This window comes from Indicator indicator, chromosome 10, assembly GCF_027791375.1.
Source record: "Indicator indicator isolate 239-I01 chromosome 10, UM_Iind_1.1, whole genome shotgun sequence".
In the NCBI taxonomy this organism is placed as follows: Eukaryota; Metazoa; Chordata; class Aves; order Piciformes; family Indicatoridae; genus Indicator; species Indicator indicator.
The window spans coordinates 26120199-26144621 of record NC_072019.1 but is presented as its reverse complement, the minus strand read 5'-3'; the positions used below and the strand labels follow the sequence as shown (position 1 = coordinate 26144621).

Here is a 24423-nt window from a genome sequence, read left to right as displayed (position 1 = left end):
AGAGACACGAAAATCCTCGAACCACTTCTGACAATCAGGCCCTTTGTATGGGAAGAACAGCAAGGAAACACTCTGTGATTGAGGATATTTAGAAGGAGAAGACCTGAAAGTGCCTCATTGACTCCGATAGCAGTTTCTTGCCTGTGTCAGGACCTCAGAAACAGGCCCATTAAAGTCTTTGCAAGCCAGCTTTCCTGCACGACGGGTTTCACCCCTGGCTCCCAAGCCTAACTGCGAGCACCCGCTCATGTGTTGGAAAACCAGAAAGACAATCAAATGCAAACTTCATAAATTTACTTCTACCTGCACATCTCCTGCCCTAACAATGAGACCTTTCAGCTCACACAAAAAGTGAAGGTTGTAAAGCAGCCCTATCTGTTTTTCAAATTAAGAAGTTAAACAAAAGTCCTCAAGGGCAAAGTTTAACTCTGCGGAAGGAGGTTGTTAATGTGGAATCCAGAACTGGGTGTGACAGTTGGCTTATTTCTCCGGGCGATGTGGGTTATTTGAGGACATTCACACATTTGAAACTCTGACAAACTCCACACGTAGGAGCTTTTGCTTCACCTAATCCACTTAGGGCTAAGCCCTGGTCTGTGCTAGCCATTTTCTTTAGGTTTCAGCCCAGTTTGGCTGCCCAGCGGCAGGATGGGTCAATGCCATCAGGACTTCAAACAGAGTTGCCGCAGTGCCATGGCCGTTGCTGCCCCGGGCATGGCTGCACTTGCAGGAAGCTATCACTGCACAGGCCCGGGCGGGAAAAATCCACCTTTGATAAGAGTCTAAACAAAAAAAACCTTGAAGCTTTAGAGCTTGCCGGCAAAGCGGCTGTTTGAGCAGCCAAGCTGAACCTGAACCATGACCATCGGACACCTGAGTGGATTCATCAGGGTGAATCAGTTCAGTTGTTTTGTTTGGGACTGACATTACAGTCACCACAAGAACTTCAAGGCAATCAGAAACATTAACCCTAGGAAGGTGAACTGAGGTATCGGGTCCTTTTGGTTGCAATGATAAAATGAAGAAAGACCTAAGCTGCAAACTGAGCCTTTAGACATTGCCTTGTGAGAGGTCTCAGGAAGGGTCCTTCCCATGGTGGGTCATTTGAAAGCAAGGGGCCAAGAGTAGGGTTTTGATGCAATTTCAAATGGGCTACCAGGGTGAGTGAAGGCAGTGGGAATACAGCTTCTGGTGCTGGCTGGAGGGCTCTTGGAGACAGAGCAACTGCCTTTGGTTTACCTCATGTCTGAATTCATCCCACTTTTCTATTAGCTTCCCCTGAGTTTCTCCAGGCATGAAATGTGATCTTACTGCGTAAACCAAAAGGTGAGTATTAAAGACAAGGTCACCTTTGTGCCTATGGAAGTTATTTTCTTAGAGGTGGGATTAATTATTTAGTAAATATATTTTCTAAAATGAAATAAAAGAAGGACATAAGTAGCATGTTGGTCATCCCCAAGGGGACACAGAACAGTGAGTGAATCTTCTGGTTGTCCAACATCCACACCCAGGAGAGTCACACTCCCCACTACGAGTGTATTTATACTGACTCCAGGAAGATAAAACCCGTCCCGGGAGGGACACAAGTCTCCAGGCGATGTGTACAGTAGCTCTGCATCCAATAGCTTTTGCAAGGATGCCAGTTGTGGCAAACTGCATTAAATTATGTGCAATAATTTTGTAATATGGACCTGTGCCTGCTGACTATTAAAAATGTATAGTAGTCCAAACCACTTCTCTCCCGGGATCAACAAACTCACTTCAGGCAAGATTTCTGCTTGGGTTCAAACCTCAAGTTGGGAACAGCTAGTGTTTTAAACTAAATCACCCCAAACCCTCCCAAACCTATGAAAACACTCTCGTACAGTAATTCCTGCTGTTGTTCCAGACATCTGAATGTTCCAGTAAAGTGTCCCAGCTGGCCCCAGATGTTTCTTAAGTATAAAGCAATGCTCTGAGCAGTGGACCCCCTGCTGCCCGAACCTGAAGCTCAGCAGATTAAAGATTGACTGTGCTATGACATATTCGCATTTAGCCTGAATATAATACAGCAAAGACTTATCAATGGCAAATGTTTGAAATGTAATCCAGCCAGCAGAGTAGGCTGGCACTTTGAATATGATGTATAAATAATGTATGGGAACTTAAGATCTAAATTAGATCTCCAGGAAGAAAACTTTCCCTTTTCTCTGACTCTAAAAGAAAGTTCTCTCACAATGAGGTCATTTTTATGGCCGTCTTTCGGCTTCCAATTTTCCTTTTAGACAGAGGATCTTCCTTTTACTTGGGGAACTTTTTGTGAGGTACAGTTTGCTTCCAGTTTTCTAAAGAGTTAAGCAGAGAAGTTTGTATATTTGTTAGTAAATTGACTTTGAAAGCTGCAGAATAACTTCTAAACTATGCATGGTAGGCTGAAAGCTAACTGCAGTAACACTAAACCATAACTCTCACTGTTTAAAAAAAGAAAAAAAAAAGATAGGGGAGTGAAAGAGAGAGAGGAAAAAAGAAAGGGAGAAAGAGGGAGAAACAATCCCATTTTGGTTTTTGTTAGAGGACGGTATACTACATAGATCAGAGACTTTTCAAAAAATAAAAACCCCCACTGTACACAAAGCACAGGAAAATGTGAGGAAAAAAGGAAAAACCTAAAAGCAGCTTAGAATGTGTTAACTCTGCCATTCTGTCAGCTTAAAGAGTATTTTATGCTTGATCAACAGCTCTCTTTTATTATGCTTTTCTTTCATTCATTCAAGACATCAAAGACCAGAACCACCAGTGTACCTGATCTACCAGAAGAACTTGTAAGGGTGTTCTAAAGAAACGGGGGTATTGGGAGCCAGACACCCCTGCGGACAAGGCAGTTCAAAGAGAATATTTCAACAATGATTACATTTTGTAAATCTTTGTACGAAAGACAGCTTATTTCCTGCTTTTTTCATGAAAAATAGATTCTATCCATTAAAGTGAGCCCACAGTATGAAAGTTACTTGAGATCTGAGGTACAGCAAACGGATTAAGTGGATGGCGAGATGAAATCTTTGAGAGAGACGATAGCTTTCTCTGATATTTGTCGCTGCCATAAGGTTTTCTGACTGGGATAGAAACTCCCCTGCCTATTATTTATTTGTAGACTTGCTGGTGGGCAGTGAAGACTGTTGTAAAAGCAAAATAAACCAAAATGAAACAGAAAGGAAAATTGTAACAAATAAATAAGGGAACTAAGAAAACAAATAGCTGCAGAAAGTTTTTGACACATTTAAAAGAATCTAACTATGTATCTATCTATGTATCTATTTATCTCTCTCTCTCTCTCTCTCTCTATCTACATATTTGTCCCCCTCCAAAAATTGCAGGCTAGTAATTTAAATCCAGCATACAACTCTGCAGCGCTGCATACAGACTCAAGCCAGCTGTTTGCTTTTCAAAGCCCGTGGTGGTTTCTGCATTGATAAACTATAGAACCTCACACACGCAGAAGGGATTTTAGCTATGCCAGACCTCATTGCTGTGTCCCAATCTCTTTATGCGCTGTCACAGAACAAAAATGATCCTAACACAAACTCTGAAATAATACCTTGCTGCAGAAGGGACATCTTTGTAGATAATTACTGCCAAAACCAAATTTTTTTTTGCTCATTCATCCTTTCAAAGTTTTGCTATAAACATAGCCAAAATTGTTTGGGAGTAATCAGAAATGACCAAAATATGACCCACCAGCCAAGTACAGCTTAGCAGGGGAGGAAGGTGCCCCCACACCTGCAGCTCGGCCCACAGCCACCTCTGCCACCACACCTGGGTGATGCTCACCAGCACTGGCACTTCTCCTTCTCCCCTGGCGCACACATCACCTTTGGCAAGGGAAAAAGGAAATGGCAGTATGGATTTTATCAAAAAAGACAAGTTTAAAACATGCCTCATGGTTTACCTCTACTGTTGGGGTTTAAAAATAAATACACTGTGAAGGAGTTTTAAAATTCTGCACTTTATGCCTCTCTTTTTTACACAGCCCAGTACTTTCCTCTGCCTAAAGCACGGTTACATTTGCTAGAAAGTGCAACACTTTAATATTTCTTATGCTAAATCTTGCTTATTTCTTTCCTTTTATGAAATAAAGTGTGCATCAGGTCTTGGATCCATTTATAACTTCATGCTGGGCTCTCCAATGGAAACTGGGATGGCAGACACGCTGCTGTGATGGGGCTTTCCAGCATTTTGCTAGAAAAACACGATCCTTTTGGGAATAGCCATGAGCCCGCTCCCAAAAACTACAGTGCCTGCATTGTCCTAGGTTTCCCTGTGCCCCTGGACACAGAACAAAACTAGTGAGTGCACAAGGACCCCACAGTCATGAATGTGGGTGCACAAGAACCTCCCAGCCCTGACGGTGGGTGCATGGGGACCCCTAGCCCTGATGGTGGGTGCACAGGGCTCCCACGTTCCTGAACGTGCTTGCATGGGGACCCCCTAGCCCTGATGGTGGGTGCACAGAGAGCCCACAGCCCTGGCTGCCAGCCGCTGACAGCCTCGGTCTGGCCATGCTGGGCTCTGGCAGCGTGTTTGCAAGTTCAAGTTCAGGTTTAAGTGAAATAAAACGCTCCTCGGGAGTCTGCAGCCAGCCCTCATTTACATGTGATCCCTCTGAACTTCGCCTGCGCCAGCGCGCCCTGTTTCCAGGGCCAGCCGAAGGAATGTTTTACAGTTAGAGCCCGCAGTGCTTTCTCAGGCATTTTAGACCCAGAGGCCCAAGTTTCAAGCTGCAGCATTAAAAGTTTCCACAGAGCTACTGCAGAGAGAGGGAGGAAAAGGGGGGTTGAGGGGAGTGGGAGGAGGGAAATGAGGAGAACAATATCGTCTTAATTGTCTCTATATAGCTCCACAGTTAAAGTATTACTTTTTAAAGGGACATAATTTATTCCGGAGGCACGGTGTTATAACAACCAGTACATGCTTTCACCGCAGCGTAACCCGCTCTATTCTTCATTGTGCTCTCTGGTTTTGTTGCTTTTGCAGAACTCCTTGTTACCCAGTCCCCCATACTGTACTTACAGTTTTATTCAATTTAAGCCAGTTTCTGCAGTCCTCAGGCCAGCAAAACACCCCTGAAACCTCAGGAGCTTTGCCTGACCCAGGACTGTAAAAATAATCTCCCTGTGACCACCGTTTCCCCCCCAAAAAAAGTTTCTTTAACTTTTATTGCTTTAAGACAAATCAGGGAAAGTCATCCAAAGAAAATCAACCCCCAGTCTGGGCCTCCCAAGCCGGGTTTGCAGTGAGACAGCCTGAGCTGAGCGCACACACGTACACAGGCGTTCGGGGGGTGTGCTCCTGGGACTCTCCTTCCCAATCCCGTGCTGGCAGGGAGCAATGGAACAACTGGAGCTATGTGAGGGGCCCACGGGGCTGAGGGGTCCCAGCGGGATGGGCTGCTTGGCCAGCAAGTTGCTGCACAGGCTCTGGCTCTTTGCTTTACAGTTTGGGGTACAAAAGGAAATTTTCAGCTGCTTTTCTTGACTGCCCCGGGAGTACTTTAGAAGAAGCGAGGGAAGAGAATAACTTGAACTGGAGAGGAAAGTGAATGCCCCTTCCAAAATGCCCCCCCCCAAGGCCCGGTCTGTGCCCACAGTGGATGTCTGTGCATGAAGCAGACAAATGAGCAGCCCCGCTGGGAGACCAAAGGCAGCGTGCACGGCCAAATAAAAACAGGGCAAAAAATAGGGGGGATGAGTTGGCAGAGAGCCAAGAGGGAATTGGGCTGTGGGCAGCAGGAACAGCGGGGCTGGCAGGGTGCACACCGGGCAGGTGCAGATGGACAGAGGGATAGCGTGGGAGCTGGGGACTCCAGGACAAGGAGGCCATGACAACAGAATGTTTCTGGATGTGGGCAGAGAAAAGTTGGGTTTGGAGACCACAGAAAGGGAAGAGGAATTGGGGTTTTGGCAAGTCCTAGGCATACTGGGCAGGGAGATCAAAACCAGTCTCCAAATTAACATAGACAGAAATAGGGGCATGGAGGCAACCCTGGTGTTTTTGCCACATTGACCTTGAAATTGAAGTAGACAGTGAGCTGGTGGAATAATGAATCAAGTCAGCAACAATCCCAAATCTCTCCTTAAAAAAAGAAGGCCAAGAGGGCATTGAGCTGAACAAAAACCCCTCCTGCTCGCAAAAACTTTCCATGTCTGGGTTTCTCCGGACGCTTTGTACCTTGCTAAATGGAACAAACTGCTCTAAGAAAAATGGAAGGCTGTTCACCATGTTCAGTGCTCAGCCCCTGGAGTGTGTGGCTGCAGGGATCAATGATGGGACTTCTCCCACTACACTGTGACATGATGGTCAATGAGTCCCCTGCAGCTCCATCAGGGCCCTTGGGATTGGGATGACACAAGAACTGGGTGAGCCCAGCAAGGAAAGGCCACCTCAGGCTTTGGAGATAGACAGCTTTCTAGGGGAGAAATGGGAAAAGCCTTTGCAGCACACAATATGCCTTTGGATGAAGAGGGATGTATTAGACATGGCTGGCTAAAGGGAGTCGGGTCTTGGCCTAGCTTGGAGTGATTTTTCACACATACTATGAGATGCCAATGAAAGTCCTGGTGGAGTGTAAAGTCATTACATGAGATGAAATTAAACAATTTAGTTATTTCTGCTTCATGATATTTGTGCAGTATGGCAGGCAGAATGAATTACTACTAATGATCAACTCTAGTAATACTAATTAAACTATCTCAATTTAATTAATACTAACAGAAAACACAAAATTACTAATGTAAACCTTGAACTGAAAAGCAAAAGGTGCCTCTTGGCTTTTATGAGTCACTGAATTGGAGGTTTACTCTGAAAACAGACTGTATAGAAGTGGCTCACTGTACTTGGTAAGTAACTGCTCCATTGTACAGAGAATCACAGCTCTCCCACATCTATTTTTTTTTTGCCTTTTTGATAAATTGCTACTTTTACTCCTTGTATTCCTGAAAAGCCTCCAGCAGAAGAATCTGAACCCTGCTTTGAGTCATGCAACATCCAAGGGACTGATAAAGCAGTTGCCACTACTGGGACAAATTCTGCCCTTGTTTCTACTGTTAAGAAGACAACAAGGTTATGTAGAGCCTTTGGACCCTCCCTTGATGGGAATGAAGCAGGTGGAATGTAACTTGACCTATACTATCAGATATAGCCTACAAGACCAGTAAACTGGGAAAAATACTCAAACTGAACCCATCTCTACAGCAAGGAAGATTGCTTTGGAGTCACTGAGAGAGAATATTGGTAGCCACGAAATAAAAGCTCTAGAGATACATAAAGCAAATGTCCATTTTAACCTTTATCTCTTGAAAAAGGCTAGATTTACTCTACTGTGCATAGCTTTAAGCAAAATACTACCACAATTAAACAAAAATGTTGATGTATTTCTAAAACAAACTCCTGACAGTAACAGATCTTCCATCTCCTACTGTCACTGACTTCAGGGAATGTCCAGTTAAATCTGATACCACGGATTCACAGTTGTAATCTTTAACCCAAAAGATTATGAGAAAGTCCTTCGAAAAAAGTAAGAGAAGAGCTAAGCAAGGAACATTATGTGTAAGAGTATTCTTGCAAAATCTCAAATCTCGTTGTTTAGCACATGCAAGGATGAAAATACTCAATCTCACATAAAAATTTCATTTTTAACATTATTATTTTCTTTTTTAAAGATGCTTTTTTCTGTTGTCATATTGAGAAAGATGTTGTATCAAAAAGCACAAAAGGATACCTAAAGATCTCTAAAGCTGCTCTATGCAATGCAGAAATTACTGTGTTCAGCCTCAGAGGTGGCTGCATTTTATTGATGTTAACTTTTGTTACTCCTATCTCATAATTAAAATTACATTCTGTTGACTTCTGAAATGTATTTAGCTGCATCTTTTCATGTGTAATAACTACTATTTGTAGAGATGATGTAAGAGTTGGGTCATGCAAGTGAACGTGCCTGAAAATATTATGATTATAGTGTCAGTACTGTTTTCAAAATTGAATATTAACAACCAAAGTAACCAAAGGCTACATAGTTAAGCCTACAAGATATGTTCACATTTAGCCTTTGGAATTTTATCAGAGTTGCTTTTTTTTTTTTAATCCTGGTTTTGAACTAAACTTTTTCAGTTCTACCTCCATTAAAGTAGAATGTACCTAAACCAAGATGATTTGTTGTTCTGAACTAAAACCAGGTAAATTTTGAAAGTTACAGCTCAGCCTGCTGTTAGTAATTCTTACTAAGAACAGACACCTTTGTTAAATTTAAAATATAAACAGGTTTTCACAAAATTGCAGTCATTTTACTATTTTTCTTTTCAAGGCTCAGTCCTTCCCCTTTATGCTATTTACATTTCTCTGGAATAGTCCAGTGCTAGGGGAGGTGATGCTTGGTGTCTTGGGAACACAAAATCTGCTGCAAAATGGAGAGTCTTTCCCTGGCTTCACATCTTTTGGTCCCTTTTTATGAAATTTAGTACAAATTTCAGAGCAGATTAGTCTATTTTGCAAGGTGTTCACCTCTGGAGCTTATTTATTCCTTGACCCCTGTGTTAAGGCCATTAAGCAAAGGTGATTCTTAGAACAGAGGTAGCTTAATGTCTATCCATGGAGAAGGATGTAGGGATTGTGGCCTTTAATTTTTGACCTTCGTTGAAGATTGTGCTCCTAATCCTTTGATTGCAGAATTGTTAAAAAGTATGTATGGCAGTTGGCAAAAATCTTAATGTCCTACTAAATGCAAAAGCCATAAATTCAGCTGCTGACCTTTTCTATCCAGGTCACATGTGACACCTACTGGAGTTTGTCAGGCTGGGTGGAATTTGTGGAGCTCATATAGACATCAGCTGCAAAAGCTGAACTTTCATGAAATGTCTTTCAAAGGCATTTCCAAAACCCTTGTAAAAAGTCAGTATGTCTTTTTTTTAAGGGTATATGTTCTATGTGCATTTTAAAAGGTCTCATCATGCCATTTCTGCAAATCTTCAACACTTGGGAAACTTCAGCTTTTGGATTATTGCTCTTTACAAACCAGAGAAATCAGGCTAGGTGTGTAATTATTGTGATTACCAACTTCCAACAACCCCTTTCCAAGGCTACAAAAGACGCTGAACCTCTGCACTCTCCTTTCTTTCTTGTGCCCATCTCTCTGCCCCTCTCTGAGGTCAGTGGTACTGATGGCATATTGTCAGCCAGAGAAATGTGATTTGATAGTACCCTAAAGTAGTTGCAAAAGAAGGGAAGGAATACAAAAACCTACTCAGGTCCACATCGTGACCGTGAGATCAGTGTTTTCAATAATCCCTTTGCCACCATGTAGCACCCTAACTGTCGCAATTAATAATGTAGAAGGAGCTGATTAACTTAAGTAAAGTGCTCTCCAATGTGTAAACACACAAAGATCTATAGGGCAAAAGAGGAAAGAACGAACAAAATGTCATTTTTATATTTTATGTAGACACATTCTTGCTTTCTATTCTGCTCTTGTAACAATTACTGCAGTAGCCACTCTGACAGAGTCAATAAATCGATCTGGGACCTGATGCAGCAGTGAGGCAGACTAATCCAATACAGCATTATCTGCAATGGAGGCTGGGGGCAGGTGTGGGGTGGTCAGGAAATCAGCCAAGTGAAGTAAAAGCAGTGAGAGGCACATAACTATAATTGTGCTTTCTACTTGTTTGATTTGTGTGTGCACCTGTGCACATGTGTGTCTGAACAAATGTGCAGCTCTGCAGGAGGAAAAGTGCACTGCTCATGCTGTACCTCCAACATCAGAGAATCATGGAACAGTTTGGGTTGGCCAGGACCTTAAAGATCATCTAGTTCCAGTCCCCCGGCCATGGGCAGGGACACCTTCCACTAGACCAGGTTGCTCAAGGTCCCATCCAACCTGGCCTTGAACACTTCCAGGGATGGGTCATTCACAGCCTCTCTGGGCAACCTGTTTCAGTGCCTCACCACCCTCACATTGAAGAAATTCTTCCTTACATCAAATCTAAATCTACCCTCTTTCAGTTTAAAGCCATTAGTCCTTGTCCTATCACTACATGCCCTTCTGAAAAAGCCCCTCTCCAGTTTAATTGTTTACTTTGGGAAATTTGTCTGTGTCCGTTGTAACTAACTGTATGCTTTATCTATTTGAAATAAGATTTGACAAAATGCTCCAGTCACAGGACTCTCTGATTCCACGAGGATCAGCACCCACCCTAATTTAATCATATTGGCAGCATGACTGACGAATTTAAAGATCTGATGACTCTCTCCCCCACCACTCCAAACCTGGTACCTGCTCCCCATCTCAACTGCAAATGTCTGTTGAAAAACAAACCTTCCATGGAAGTCGCCTTCCATGTACTCTGTACCTGAGAGCACAGGAACTATCAGTTTTTTGTCAGCTTACATGGTCACTTGGATCTGGTATTATGTCTTATGTTGCACTTCTCTTGGGAGGAAGTTGCAAGAATCCCTATAAAGAAGATGGACCAAAATGATTTGGCCTGAGGGGAAGCTTCTTCCCAGCCCCACGCAGTAAGTGGTGGGCCTTGTAAATCCATGTTAGTGGGGAATATGAGATCGAAAAAATAAAAATAAAAGAAAGTTTCCTGCTGAATGGAAAAAAGAAAACTGGTTTTTGGCAGAAGTTCTTCAAGAAGGAGAACATAGGCCATTGTTATTATGAAGACTTTTCAATGAAAACACAGAAAATCATTGCCTTTTAGAGTAATTGTTTAGCTAAAGAAAGGTTACACAGCTTGTAGAGAATTTAGTAAGAAATTAAATCTCTCCAGCTCATTCATCATATTTCTGCATTTGCCAACTCTTCCCACCAGGCCCACACTTACTTCTTCTCTCTCTTCTCCCCTACTGTGGAGCATAAGTAGTGGCCATAAAACCCACAGAAAGGGTGCCTTACGCACAGGCTTCCTGTTTATTGTCAGGAAGGGAAGGCAAAAAAAAAAAAGCAATAAGTTTAATTGCTTACTTTGGGAAATTTGTCTGTGTCCATTGTAAAAAACTGTATGCTTTATCTATTGGAAATAAGATGCTTAGTGTTCACTTCCAAAAAAAAAAAAAAAAGTGTGAACTGCTCACTGGAGCCTGCAAGGAGGATGAATAAAAAGCAGAGGAAAAAGGATCCTCCCTGCTGAGGACTAACCCAGGCACTTCTGGACTGATTTGTCTCCAACCCACTTTGAAGATAAGGTCACATGGTGGTATGGGGAAGTTCTCTATGAACCTGACCTTTATAGTGCAGTATGTGCTTTCTTCTTGAGGTGTACTGTTCTCTGCTGCTTTGTAAGAACTGATCTGAGAGGGAAATTTCATACCACCCCTCTGCATGAAAGCTCAATTAAATCGGCTTTGTGCACTGAGCTGAGCAGGCAGTGAAGGGGATAGAAGTTGAGGAGTTACCCTGATTTCCAGTCACCTTTGTATCTCCTGTCTGTGTAGCACACTCTGGACTGTCATTAGCAGCTGTGATGAGAGCAGCACATTCACACTTAGGCTGCACTGGGGACACGTGGCTATGGAGCTATTATGTGATTAGGGACACATCAAGAGCACCACAGCTGCATGCGAGCTCTTTGCTCCCATCATGGTGGAACCACCTCAATTTTAGTTCAGCAAAGGATTCAGCCAACATTTCCTTGACTGATTTTGACAAAAGGGAAGAGTGAGTTTAATATGGGCAAACACAGAGCAAAGGCAGGATCTTCTTTCAGCTTCTCTATCAGCAGATGCTTGATAGAGACTGGCACTACATTTTCTACATGCTCCTTCTAGACTTACACAACAGTTTTAGGGCCATCTCTAGGCCACACACAAGATCAGGCCAGCATAGCTGCTTCCTGGGTGGAAGGTGGAAGACAGCACCAACATTCAGGCCATGTATCAGTATCTTGATGCCACTGGTTCTCCAGCAAAACACTTTTTGCTCAGGGATCAAAACTTACAGTTGCCAAAATAGGGCTCAAGCCCACAAGAGCCCATCCTTCTTCACTGCCCTTCAGCCCAGGCAATTACTATAAATTAAAGGTCACATAAACAACTTCCTCTTGTCACTTGCTCAGCTGTTCATTACGATTCTGATTTTCATCACTGTTTTCTGATCTCTCGTTTCTTATGTCTGTTGCAAGTCTCTAGTAGGAAAGAAGTCCATGAGGTAACAGGACCCTTGTATGCTAGGGAGCAATGTAAAATTCAGATGGCACTTTATGCACTGTGTAATTCTGCTGTGGGTGTTGGAGGAGAGCAGCCCTCACTTTCCATTGTCAGATCTCTGCTAGGTTTGGCAGGAGAGAGGCCCCTCTAACTTCAGCAGCTCTAGAAAGTAGCAGTCCCACACCCCAGAACTGTGGTTTTGTATCTACTTTCTGCAAATTTCTGTTCTTTACCCGGGACAAACATTATCCCTGTGTGGAAATGATGTTCTGAACCTACATTTGGTGCTACAGACCAAGAAAAGGAAGTCAAATCTCTGCTTAAAAGTGCTTTGCAGTTAAGGTGCTTCCAAAGCCAGGTGTGCTGGCTGAGGGACATTACTTTATGGAATATATAATTCTCAGGAGGCTTAACTGGTTTGAACAAATGCTTTCAAATTAGTGTTATCTTCACTTGTGCTTTGCCTCAGGCTAAGTACTCTTATCCTTTGGAGGAACAGTCATCTAAGCAACAAGTAGTGCTGGCCTGGCTTATAAATAGTTCTGCTCAGAACCCCAAAATAAAAGGCCTGATCTTGTTCCTGCAGTTTCTCATGTTCTCTGCACGTCCACTGCAATATACGAGGAGCCACATGCACCCCATACACTTCTGAACACAAACTGCCCCACAAAGTGAAGTGGTGGTTCAGCTGTTAGCATACTTTGCTGCAATGCCACCAGATCTTGACCTTGCCCTTCCTCCCTAAGGGCAGGAGGTGGTGCCTGTCTAACCAGAGCCATTCCTGCGAGTTGGGAAACACGAGAGAATGAGCAGGGTGCAGAGGCAGAGACGGGTATCTTGTGGTACTCACTAATAAAGCACATCAACACGGGCGGTGTGGGAGCCCAGCAGCTCTGTGTCCCCTCCTGACGGTGCAAAGGGCAAGGCACTGTGGCAGGGGTTCAGTGAGAAGCAAAAATGGAAAATCCCTGTGAAGCAGGGCACACGTTTGAGTTGTGAAAAGCCAAATGTGTGCTGTGTGCACTGGTTTCTTTCTTCCATAGGGTGGCAATGGAACCTGGGCACAAAACAGCTACACAGTTTCAGCTGCAGGAGCGATAGCTCTGGAGAAGCTGAAGTAGCTTCTATTCAAGGTGCTGACTTTCATCTACAAATCCTATATGCTTTTGGGCCTTGCTACCTTCGAGGCTGCTTCCTTGCCTCCCCCCTGCCTGTGTCACCTCCATCCGTGGTGCGGGGCATCACCTGCACCACACTCCTCTGAAATAAGCATCGAGGCAGCAGTAACTGGCTGTTATCACAGAAGGACTATCTACTCTGGAATTTGCCTCCCTCCCTAGTCTGACAGAGCTCACATCTGCTAACCTACAGGACACAGCATCAAGCTCATTTTTAACTCATGCCCTTTATTTTAAAATGCTGCCAGTGAAAAATCGCAGGCTGCACTTTGCTCTCTAAAATGATTGTGGGCAAGCAAAAATAGTCTCTCAAAAGGAAAGTAATTGTACAATTAGATTTGTATATTCACCTGAGGCATAGGGTGGGTTTCTAGAGATAAAGAAAAGCCTGAAAGAAGCAGCTGTAAAGGTACCGCTGTCTAATTCAGGGAAGGCAGATCTAAAGAATCACAGAATCCCAGAATGTTAGGGGCTGGAAGGGACCTCGAAAGATCGTCCAGTCCAACCCCCCTGCCAGAGCAGGAGCACCTATACCAGATCACACAGGAAGGCATCCAGGCAGATAGAATTGCTAACTTAAAGTTAGCAATTTCCTTACACTTACAAACATTTTGCTAAACTTCACTACTTTCCCCTCTTGACTTACACTGGATGTGGTTAACAATGTGCATTTTGGTACATTGGTCTTTAAAAGGCTGGTAGCAAGAGCATGGCTGTGCTTCTGACCTTGCTGGTTTTCATACTTGTTTTACTGCCCAGATAAGCTTGTTTGACTTTGGGGGTTTGTCTTATACTTTGTTGTGCTAGGTAAGTTTGAGCCTTTTGTTTCAATTGTTTTGTCTTACAAGGGATGCACTCTATCCCAAGCACCACTGTAGCTGGGTGGCTCCAGGGCATCACCAGGAAAAGTCTGAAAAGACAAGACCTTGCCTTACTGTCCATGATCTGATTGTAGCTTTGGGATTGTGCAGAAGCAGAAGGAGCTTCTACTTCTTCTAGAAAATAGTTTCATGTTTTCCTAGAGAAAGGTAAGGGAATAAAGATCCAGTTTTGTGCTTAACTAAGTTTTAGAAACTTACTGGTGTGGACCTAATACAAAGCATGTTTAGATTAAACAGGACTTTTTCTGAAACAGCTGGACAAGAGGGTGTATGATACACTTTCTCTCCCAAGCAGAGAAGAAAACCATACAGTTTCTCACAGGTTGTAAAGGAGCTGATCCTCTACCAGGGTGCCTGCAGCAGGAGGCACAGTTTCTGCTCTGAGCATCATCATAACCTCACTGTAACCTTCCAGCACACAGGCTGCTGGCAGGTAGCAGGGATTAGCTGGAGTGGGCACATGTTGCTTAGGAGCTGTTTTTAGCATCCAAAGTACAATTTCCAGGAAGATGCAGAGTAAGTAGGTGGCAAACAGGACTCAGCCTAGTAAACAATGTTTAGTGTGAAGTGGAGCTGCAGCACAGTGAGCACGGCATGCTGATCTCTAAAGGAATTTTGTTCTATAGACCAAAGCGAAGGCATTAAATGAAGTGAAGGTAAACACCACTCAGAGTGGGAAGTGAAGGCAAACTCTGTTCACAAAGAGCAGGTTGCTAGTTTACTGTTACCAGCTGCACGTACTCTGAGCACATATGCTGTGTTTCACAATTACTTTTGTCGCTTGGTTAGGAAAAACCAACCAAATAACAACCTCAGACTCAGAAGTCTGTATTAGTGTTGTTGCTAGTGATAGGCTACTCCCTGATTAATGTGATGGGACTTTCCCATTCCTCTACCACTCTCCTTATTACAAGACCTTGGCAATAGGAGAGACGTATCTATTACTTAGTCACGAGGTATCTAGACCAGCTTGCTTTTGAAACTAAAGACTGTGTACCCCAGGCATACTGTATTTCTGATTTGCATATGGAGAAGGCAGTTAAAAAGCTGATGCCCCCATCTTGCCTGTGAGTCAAGTAGCAAAAGTAAATGATTTATCAAGCAAAGGTTACAACACCTGCACCTTTTTGTCAACATATACAGAGGATGCCAAGCCAAGTGTTTCTTCTAATAGCTCAAACAGAAATTTAGATTCATGTATCCCCCCAGATAGGACAATTATGCGGTGAGCCACTGGAGTGGCAGAGTGATGGATGGGGTGAGCAGAGGCAGTGTAGGAGAAAAACAAACGCACTGAAAAGTTTTGAAGCTGCTAAAACCAGACAAAGCCAACAGCCCTTTGAGGGTTTTGCTACTGAATCAGAACTACTGACTTAAAGCAGGTTATTTCCTAGTCTCTTCTGTCATGCAGTTGTCATGCTGCTGTAACCTTAGTTGACATAGGTCAACTGAAATATTATATAAATTTTATAAAATTCCTTTCAGGGATTATATTGGAAGCAATGTGACATAAATCAGAACACGCTGCTAATGGAAATGTCTACTGCTAATTTTTATAACGCCCATTAAGAAAGGCATGTACTGGGTTTAGTTGTTTAAAAACAGCCCAGGACGGAATGCTCCTTGCTCAAACCCAGCCACGCTGTTGTACATTTGTCTGCAATTTTATTCCAATGTTCTGGGAAAGCCTGTGAATGCCCATGTATGGGAAACGTGACTTCTGCTGAATGGTGCTGTCACCTCCCGGTGCATGGACTCACTTTTGTGGCATTTGAAAACCAGTAATGATGGTGTGGAACTAGAGCCTGTAGTCAAATGACCCAACCATTTGGAGGACAAAATCAGAGCCACCAAAAAGCTGACCATAAGGCTTTCTTAGGGCTTGTAGTTGGGCCATAATTTTCAAAAAAGCTGATGTTCAGATGCAGTCTTCATTTTTATTCTGTTGTTCCAGCAGTAGAGAGTTGTTTAACCCTTATATTTAAGCTCAGCTTTCTGAGCATTCACTGCTTCCTCCTGTCTAAGACAGCTGTGTGGCCTGGCAGCTAGTGGTCCTCAGGACTCATATCTTAGGCTGACTCTGAATGTACCATAAAAATCCTGATGGAAAGCAGCCACTCCAGCTGTTTTTAATACACACATCTATGTGTTTTTTTATATTTTCATTTTGAACATATCCTTAGTGATCACCCTATACACTAATGCCTTGCAAGAAGGGTATAAAAGCATGCCTTTGTTTAGAGGAAAACTAAGTAAATCACAAATCATTGCAGTTAGTAGTTTTTTATCTCACTTCTCTGATTTAAAACATAGTCAAGTTCAGAGAAGTTTCATGAATAAGTTTTGCTGATAAATTATATATTTAATATCAAGTGGATCGTGGTGGTGTAATGATGTATAGAAGCACGGAGATGGAGTCAGAGACTGGAAGTCAGCCTTCTTACCCACTGCAGCATGTTTGAATTTCATTGAAAGCTGTGCTATAGTATTGTTTTTCACTGTACAGCATCGTTATTCACCGTGCTGCATTACATAGAAGCACTTAAAGTAAGGCTAGAGCACTTTAAAATGATTTAAGTAATAAATAAGGAGGATAAAGGTTTACAGTCAACTTAGCTGGGAAACTTAGGCTGCAGGATGGAAGTAAGTTTAAAATATTTTGGAGACTTAATACTGTTGTGCCTTACTACAGAATCAACATACCAACTAATAGTTTTTCCAAGTCTTCTGGAAAAGGTAGGTAGCATTCTCCAAAGGGTTTCAAGTTTCCTGAGGTATGAAGGAAAAGCCCAAATTCTTAAGGACTTCAGCAGTATACCTTAACTTTCCTATTTAGCAGTTCCAGTGTATTTCTGTGTATTCAAGTTGCTTCCAAAGTGAGTGGAGAAACACGATTCACACGTGAAAGCACAGGAAGACTTGTCATGTACATGAACCGAATGAAGGAGAAGCACTAAAAAGTGGGGTGCAGGTTGCATTTTGTTAAGGCATGAAAAAAAACCCCAGAACCTGATGGGTTAAAAACCCTGCTCTGCACTGCTGGTGTACTTTCTGTGACCCTATTTAATGAAGAGAAGGTTGGAGATTCAATGTAGTTTAACCTGTGCTGTCGACAGAGCTATAAACTAAAGCCCCTAACAAATGGTACACAAAGACCAGATAGCAAGAAAACACATTGTGTTCACAGGCCTCTGGTTGCAGCCTTGTAAACTGAAAACCTTCAGTAACGAGTGACTTGCATGTCATCGATAGCGTAGGTGCTGAAGTTATCGCAATGAGCAGTCTGCCTTCGTGCTTAGCCTGGACTGTGACAGCCATTAATCTGTACACTAATTATTCAGATGCATATAAACAATTAGAAAGAACTTACAAGAGCTTAGAGTCCTACTCCCCAATTCGCTAGCCACTTGAATTATTACTTTTTAGTCATCACAACCAGCTCAAACCCAAATGACAAATCTCTCATGTTGTTGACCTTTAAAAGTATCGTAACATAGGCAAGCAATCACTTAAAACTACAAACTACAGTTGTCCTACAGCACTCATTCTGCTCACTTTTCTATACCTTCTCTCCCATGATAACGTGATATTAGGCGCAGACTTAATTTTTTCAACATCTGGCTCAAATTAGCTGCTAACAAAACTGCCAACAACTATTTTCTTAATCGACCCTGGGAATTTGATACAGCTTGGAAAAAGCACATTTAAACCTCGTCCTTTTCCTAAAGAAACACAAATGTTTACTTGAGCTTCTGATTTGACCATAGCAGGGCTATGAATTCAGTTAACCCAGCTTTATAGGCCTGCCTTGACTGGACTTTTTTTCTCTTTGTGTAAGGAAACAGATGTCCTTGCAATTACAGAATATCCTGCTCACTCAAAGCCCCCCATGCAAATGGCCAACTAGGAACTGGCATCTATTTTTTGACATGGAAGGCACTGGAGCAGTCTCCAATTGTATCTGGTGGGGAACTAAGGTGTGCTGTTACCTGAGGGTTCTCTCTGAGCTCCGTTTGTATATGCAGTTAAACGCACTGCCTAGGGAATGGGCTGGAGCAAAAGTCTTTGAAAACCCAGTCCTAGAGGAACAAAAAACCCCTGTGTGCTAGAAGCCAATATCTTAGCAAGCAAGAGAGATCTTTTCAGTTACGAAAGCAGCGTATTACTACATAAGCCCAAAAAACACAACAGACAAACAAACTGCAGGTGATGTTTCACTGTAGTTACTGAGACCATGTGGGTGAAGTGACAGCGGCAATGCAGCTGGCTCCGCGGGGACACGTTAGAGTACACTGAAGAAGAGGCTGCAGGCATACAGAGAAGTTGAAAGCGGCCCACCTGAGTCTGTTGAGGGATATTTACAAAGCTTGGATCCCGTGGTCCAACACTGACGAATCGGTTTGCGGGGGAGGTGCTGGGTGTCGAGTAGGCTGTGAAGGGAAGGGACACATGCGTTGAGGAAGCGGCACTAGATTGCACACGAACAACACCAAAACACACTGTCTCAGAGCCACCTAAGCAGATGTTTAACATAGAAATGTGCAAACGTTTTAGAGAGCGAGAGTTTGGTTTTAGACACTGGAAAGGCTTGGTCTTAATGATGAGGAGATCAACACATAGGAGACTGGGTTGCTCCTTGCCAGGAAGGATGGCAATGATGTGCGCTCAGGAGAAGCGTGCTGGGGGTCACCTGCGCTGCTCTCCATCCCAGAGAAGAATCCCTTTGAGCACTTCCCATACTGGGATAGCACAAGAGACTTCTACAGGTACTGTCTGACTGATTTAATTCAAATGTGTGGTAACTCTGGTTTTGATGGAGTTTGTATAGCTGTGAAATGACTAAACAGCTTATTAAAAGAACCAGACCCTTATTTCATGCTAATCCAGCATTTTCTCTCAACCAAAAGTTTTGGTTTTCATACTGCTGTGGTCTGCACTCTCTAAAATGTTCACTTGATGTGTTTGACAAACTAGGAAGATCCTTTCGGTAAAAAATTAATGGGTTGCAGTTTCACTGGGGTGGTAAGTGCAATCAGGCTGAAGCTGCCTTTAAAAACTGGAATGGCTCCCATAAATGTAAAGCTATTAAATGCAATCCAAGCCAAGAACCCAGATTACTTCCAAACTTGAAGTACTTTAATGATTTTATTGTTGCATTATATTCTCCACTGCAACTGTCCACAATGCCATGTACTTCCACATCCAAAAGCTTTCAATGCATTTTCAGGCTTCCTCTCATCTGAAAATCCCCATGCAGTCTTCTTCTTTGTTCAGTTTTCTGCATCTTCAGATATAAGTTCAAACAACCTAAACAGATGCCCTCATACAAACAGTGATTCTACCTATTTTGAATATATTTACGTGAATACATTCTGCTGAATAAAATCCCCAGACAATCTAACCATCCAATGAAGAGACAAAAAAAACGTTAGAAGGAAAATTACTTGCCAAATTCCAGTCAGGCCAAATACAATGTTCAGGCCTCAATGTTAGAGCAAAATAAAGTGAGTAAAGAGCTGGGGAGGACACTGAGTTGTTGTTGATGAACGTCAGTTGCCTTTCTGAAGGCAAAAGTTTTGGTGAAGAATCAAGACTTTGGAGGAGCCTTTGGTTTAAGGCTGTATTGGATCAGACCAATGCTCCACCCATCCAGTGTCCTCTCTCTTACAGAGGTCATAAGCAGACACACAGGGAAGAGTCAAAACAGGTCACATATTTACTTTCTCATATTCTTTCCCACCCTCTGGTTATTTTCAGCTCAGGGACTCCTTTTATTTAATGGCCCACAAGGGATTTCTCATTGATGGATGCCTAGTCTGCCCTTGAATTCATGCAAACCTTCTCCATCCCACAAAGCCCTTTGGCGAGGAGTTCCCAAGTCTGTGAGCGTGCAGGACTATGTCCTTCCTTTTGCTCTCCACTCAAGTCATATCATAAACATTTCATGATTACTCTTGATTCTTACAACAATATCAGACAGCTTCACTTTCTCAACGGGCATTCCCCTGATACCACCCAAGGAAGTGCCTCTCTTAATTTTCTACTGCTCTGAAGGGAGAAATGGTACTGCTGACTTTGAAGAACGAATTCTTCTAAATTGTTTCCAGTGAGGTGAGCTTTTCTTTCCAAAAAGCTCACACTTTGCTTGCACTTGCAGAAATCATGCAAGGAACATCTCTCCTTCAGAGAGTTTTAAAGGAATTTTGAAGTGCACTGATTCATCTTTGAGACGGTTTTGCAAATTGCAGGATAGCATGCATATTAGAGTATGAGCAGGTACACCAGTTGTTACTCATATCTGCAAACTGAGGAAGGAGTGAACTGAGTAGATCTGGTGAGATGTTCTCCTGGCCTTTTTACCACGTGCATTTGCTTAGTAAGTCAAAGAAGCCACATATTTGCAAAGGGTATAGCTTTGTGGCTAGTACCACGTATTCTGAACTGTTTTATGGTGCGATGTGGGGTTTTCTTTTTAACTAACAACTGAACCCTATCTTGTGCAAGGCTTCCCCTTCTTGAACAGGGGAAATTAACTTAAAGCTTGAAAATCAAACATCTGTTGTTTGGTTCTGCTGGTCTACTTTTACGGAAGCAGAATGAGTGGAGAAGCCATTTAATCCCTTGGAACAGGTAAGTTCCACTCAGAAGGGAAGGAACTCAAGATCTTGTTTACAATTCCCTGATGGCCGATACTTTAGCTGTGATATTTGGTAGAAAATCAAAGGGAAAGCATCAGAACGGTGTCTCAAATGGCTTCTCTGTTCAAACAAAAACTTTAAAGCATTTGAAAACTATCTAATATGCACAAAAGTCTCCTTAAACCTTTCTGGTGAATTACTATGTATACCTTCCTTCTGTAATGCTCCACACTATGTTTAACTTGCTTTCTGAAAACACTTGGATGTCAGGTTGGTATTTCCTTAAGGTCATATACCTGCTAGAGCCAAGAAGTGAGAAGTACCAAAACTAGATATATGTAGAGCAAGCTTTACATTGGACTTTCTCAACAGGGTAGTCCCACTTCACTGTAAAATGTCACAAGATGTTTGCAGATTGTAAGGGGCCATTTTGGCTAAGAACACTAAGCTGACATGGAATCCACATTAGCAGCGCCTCCTGTTGTGGTGAAATTTGGTTCAGAAAAGGGAGCATTACAGATCATTTCTTAGAGCATCACCAGCTTCTAACCATATCTGATTGGCATCATATAAACACCCTTGTTTGGATGGAGGTGGGATTCCTGGAAGTCTTACCACTTCTGATCCCTCTATTCTGAGATTAGGACAGGGCAAACTGCTCTCGCTGGTTAAAGCTGGGTCATATTATATGTATAGTATACATATACATGTATAGTATACATGCATTATAGTATACAGGCATTGATGATTGGCCTATGATGGGGTCTTCAAACTCCATCTCAGGCAAGGGAAAAGCCAAAGCACAGAAAGGAACAGAAGGCAGATCTTCTCCTGATCTTTATCAGCTTTGCTTCAGAACTGCCTAGATCTACATTATCTTACACTGGCTGATAGCTGGCCTATTGGGCTTACATAGAAACATCTTCTTACCCAGCCTAGTCTTTCTGCTACTGGAATTCACTAGAGGATTGTTTGCAACATCATAGCCCATAGCCAAGGAAATGAGTGTGATGCCACAAATTTGCTATGATGCCTCACTTCAGGAACAAGCAAAACAGGAGCTGGCAGAGAAAGAACATTTGCTCACACAGACAGCTTTGATATTTACCCAAAATGGCAAGAAATTGTATGAAAGGCAAGACAAACAAACAGTTTTGAGAACGTATTTTAAAGTTGCCTGCAGTAGGAGAATGTTAATTTAAAATATACTTTCCTGAAATAATTTCTATTAAATATAGGAGCTGGTTTATCAGACAGTTCTGGATTAATAGGATAAACTGTTGGTTGGTAAAGATGATTTGGGTGAGCGATAGCCTAATGGGTTATCTACTGCTAGGTTACTCTTGCAGACCAAGAGGGCATGTGCTCGCTGTCAAGAGCTGTACTGTTTTGCAAAGAACTGGGAGTCAGTTTAGCTATTGTGGAGCTGTAGAGAGAGAAGTAACCAGAGGAACATGGTGCAATACAGCAATTCCTATCACAATGCATTTTGCAGCTGAGTGTCTGAGAGGGAACTGCAAATTCTAGCAAATTAAATGATACAGTCATCACCCTTTTTTTTATGGATGGGGAAAGGAGTGAGCAGAAAGCTAAAATGGCTTGCCCAGAGGGTGCTCAGTCAATGCACAGCAGAGAAAGGTAGAGAAATCCAATCTGAGTATGAATCCAGCACCATGGCCACAAGATCATTCTTCTCATAAAGACACAAGTGCTGTTTAACACAAAAACTCCTTTGTGCAAAGGGACATTAACTGATAACGATCTTGCCCAACAAGGGAAAAGAGCTAAGTTTCTCCCTGTCTAATGTTGTGAACCTTAGAAAATAACATTTAGTTTAAAAATACACTATAGAAATCATGGTGTACAAGATGGCAGTGTCTTAGACTCTGCATTGGAATGAGGGCCACAGATTCTAGCACTCAGATTCAGTTGTGATAGAGTGATAAAGTCCAAGTGGCATGTAGTAGAGGTGGTGTTTTCTTTGGGAAATGAGATATTAAACCCAGAAACTGTCAAGTTCAAGAAAATATTGTGTAGTGTTTGTTCTGGGTTACCAACCAAACAAAATCAAGAAGAGATCTGACATAAGATAATTTTGGGACTGCTTCTGATATCGTGGATCTGTTCTACTGAAAAGGCTTTTTATAAAGGAAAAATGAACCCTCCCCAAACCTCATTGAATCCAATCTACACTGGCTTTCCAAAGGGATAGTATTCACAGCTGAAATTTTCAACTCCCAGAGCATGCCTGGCCACCCAGTAGCAGCAAATCCCCCCAGTGGGCATCTCCAGGGGCTCTTCCTTCCTTGGACAGCACTAATGTTCATGTTTTGGTTAATGTCACAGCTGGAGAGTTTCACTATTGCTCTGAGAATCATTAACCACCTTGTGATTTTTAGCTTGCATTCCCAGGAGGCCGTGCTGTATTGAACAGCTGCTCCTGGCTCCTGCACTCCTCAGGAGGGCCATATTCCACTTTTTGGTAGGGCCGTAACTGCATTTTGTTTCTGCAGAGGGCTTTCTGCTAGACCAAAAAAGGGAAGGAGGATGGAGCAAATGCCAACCCCTTTCACTCCATTTCCTTGGTGGGGGCTTCATTCTCCTCCGCACAGCTAAGGAAAGAGTCTGGCCAAATCTAACATCACTCCTGCCTTTGCTGCACAAGTGACTTTCCAATATCCTCAAGCTCTGCGGGGCAATCAGCCATAATCCAGTGACGCTCCCAGAACCAGTGCACCCGAGCGGTTTGTAACCATGGAAAACACCTTTTTATGTGTGTGGCTTCGATGAAACTCTGGTGAATCTGCACTTGCTGTTTGAGGGCTAATATTTAGTTAAGGCCAAAATAAACACAGACAAAAATAGAGGGTTGGTACTGACACACTCAATGGTGTCCAGTGGGCCCTTCTGGAAAACCCTCACTGCGAGCCTAGGAACTTTGGTTTTACTCTTTTTGTGGCCAGCCACTTCCACTGACTTTGGTATATACACAATATTTTGTCTTAGAAAACGTTTCCTATAATCCACTTCTCTGTAAAATGTGTCCCTAAATTAAATTATATGCTTCTTTACAACTCGAGTCACCCAAAAGGAAGATGCATGCCTGAATATGTACAGAGCTACATGTTTAGACATCGGCGTAGCTAATTAACAAACAGTAATTATTTTCCTAATCTTTTGTTTAAATACCATTAACTGGCTGCTCTTGAGAAAACCTCAATTCCCAATTAACATGGCAGCTGTCTGCCGAATGCTGAGCCGCAGTGACCAGCCCGAGCCGATGCTGATGGCTGGTGTTCTGCGAACTTCAGCTGACAAACACCAGTTTTCCTGCCAGCTGAGAATCAGGCCAGACGCGCATTTAGCTTGTTTACACGACCACGGTATCATAAAAATTAAGTATTAAGATTACTGCTAAAACGATGTTGGGGATTTTTTTTGCTTTTTAGACACCACACGCTGCCAGTAAACTGAGTCACAACTGTAATGACAAATACACACTGACCTAGTTTCAATTTTCCCAGTTTTGAAGACAAGGAACTAGTAAGG

General features: G+C 42.7%; 1 protein-coding gene across 5 annotated transcripts in view; it reads right to left on the bottom strand.

Moving 5' to 3' along the window:
- The window catches only part of NFIA (nuclear factor I A), a 246013-nt gene that overhangs the window by 4974 nt on the left and 216616 nt on the right, over positions 1-24423 (bottom strand). For 3 of the 5 annotated variants that reach the window (XM_054384295.1, XM_054384294.1, XM_054384296.1), the window contains one exon: positions 18575-18666. The exons of the other annotated variants lie outside the window; for them this stretch is intronic. In XM_054384295.1, coding sequence (XP_054240270.1) covers positions 18575-18666 — 92 coding nt within the window. The remainder of the gene's footprint in view (positions 1-18574; positions 18667-24423) is intronic. 5 annotated transcript variants of the gene reach the window in all.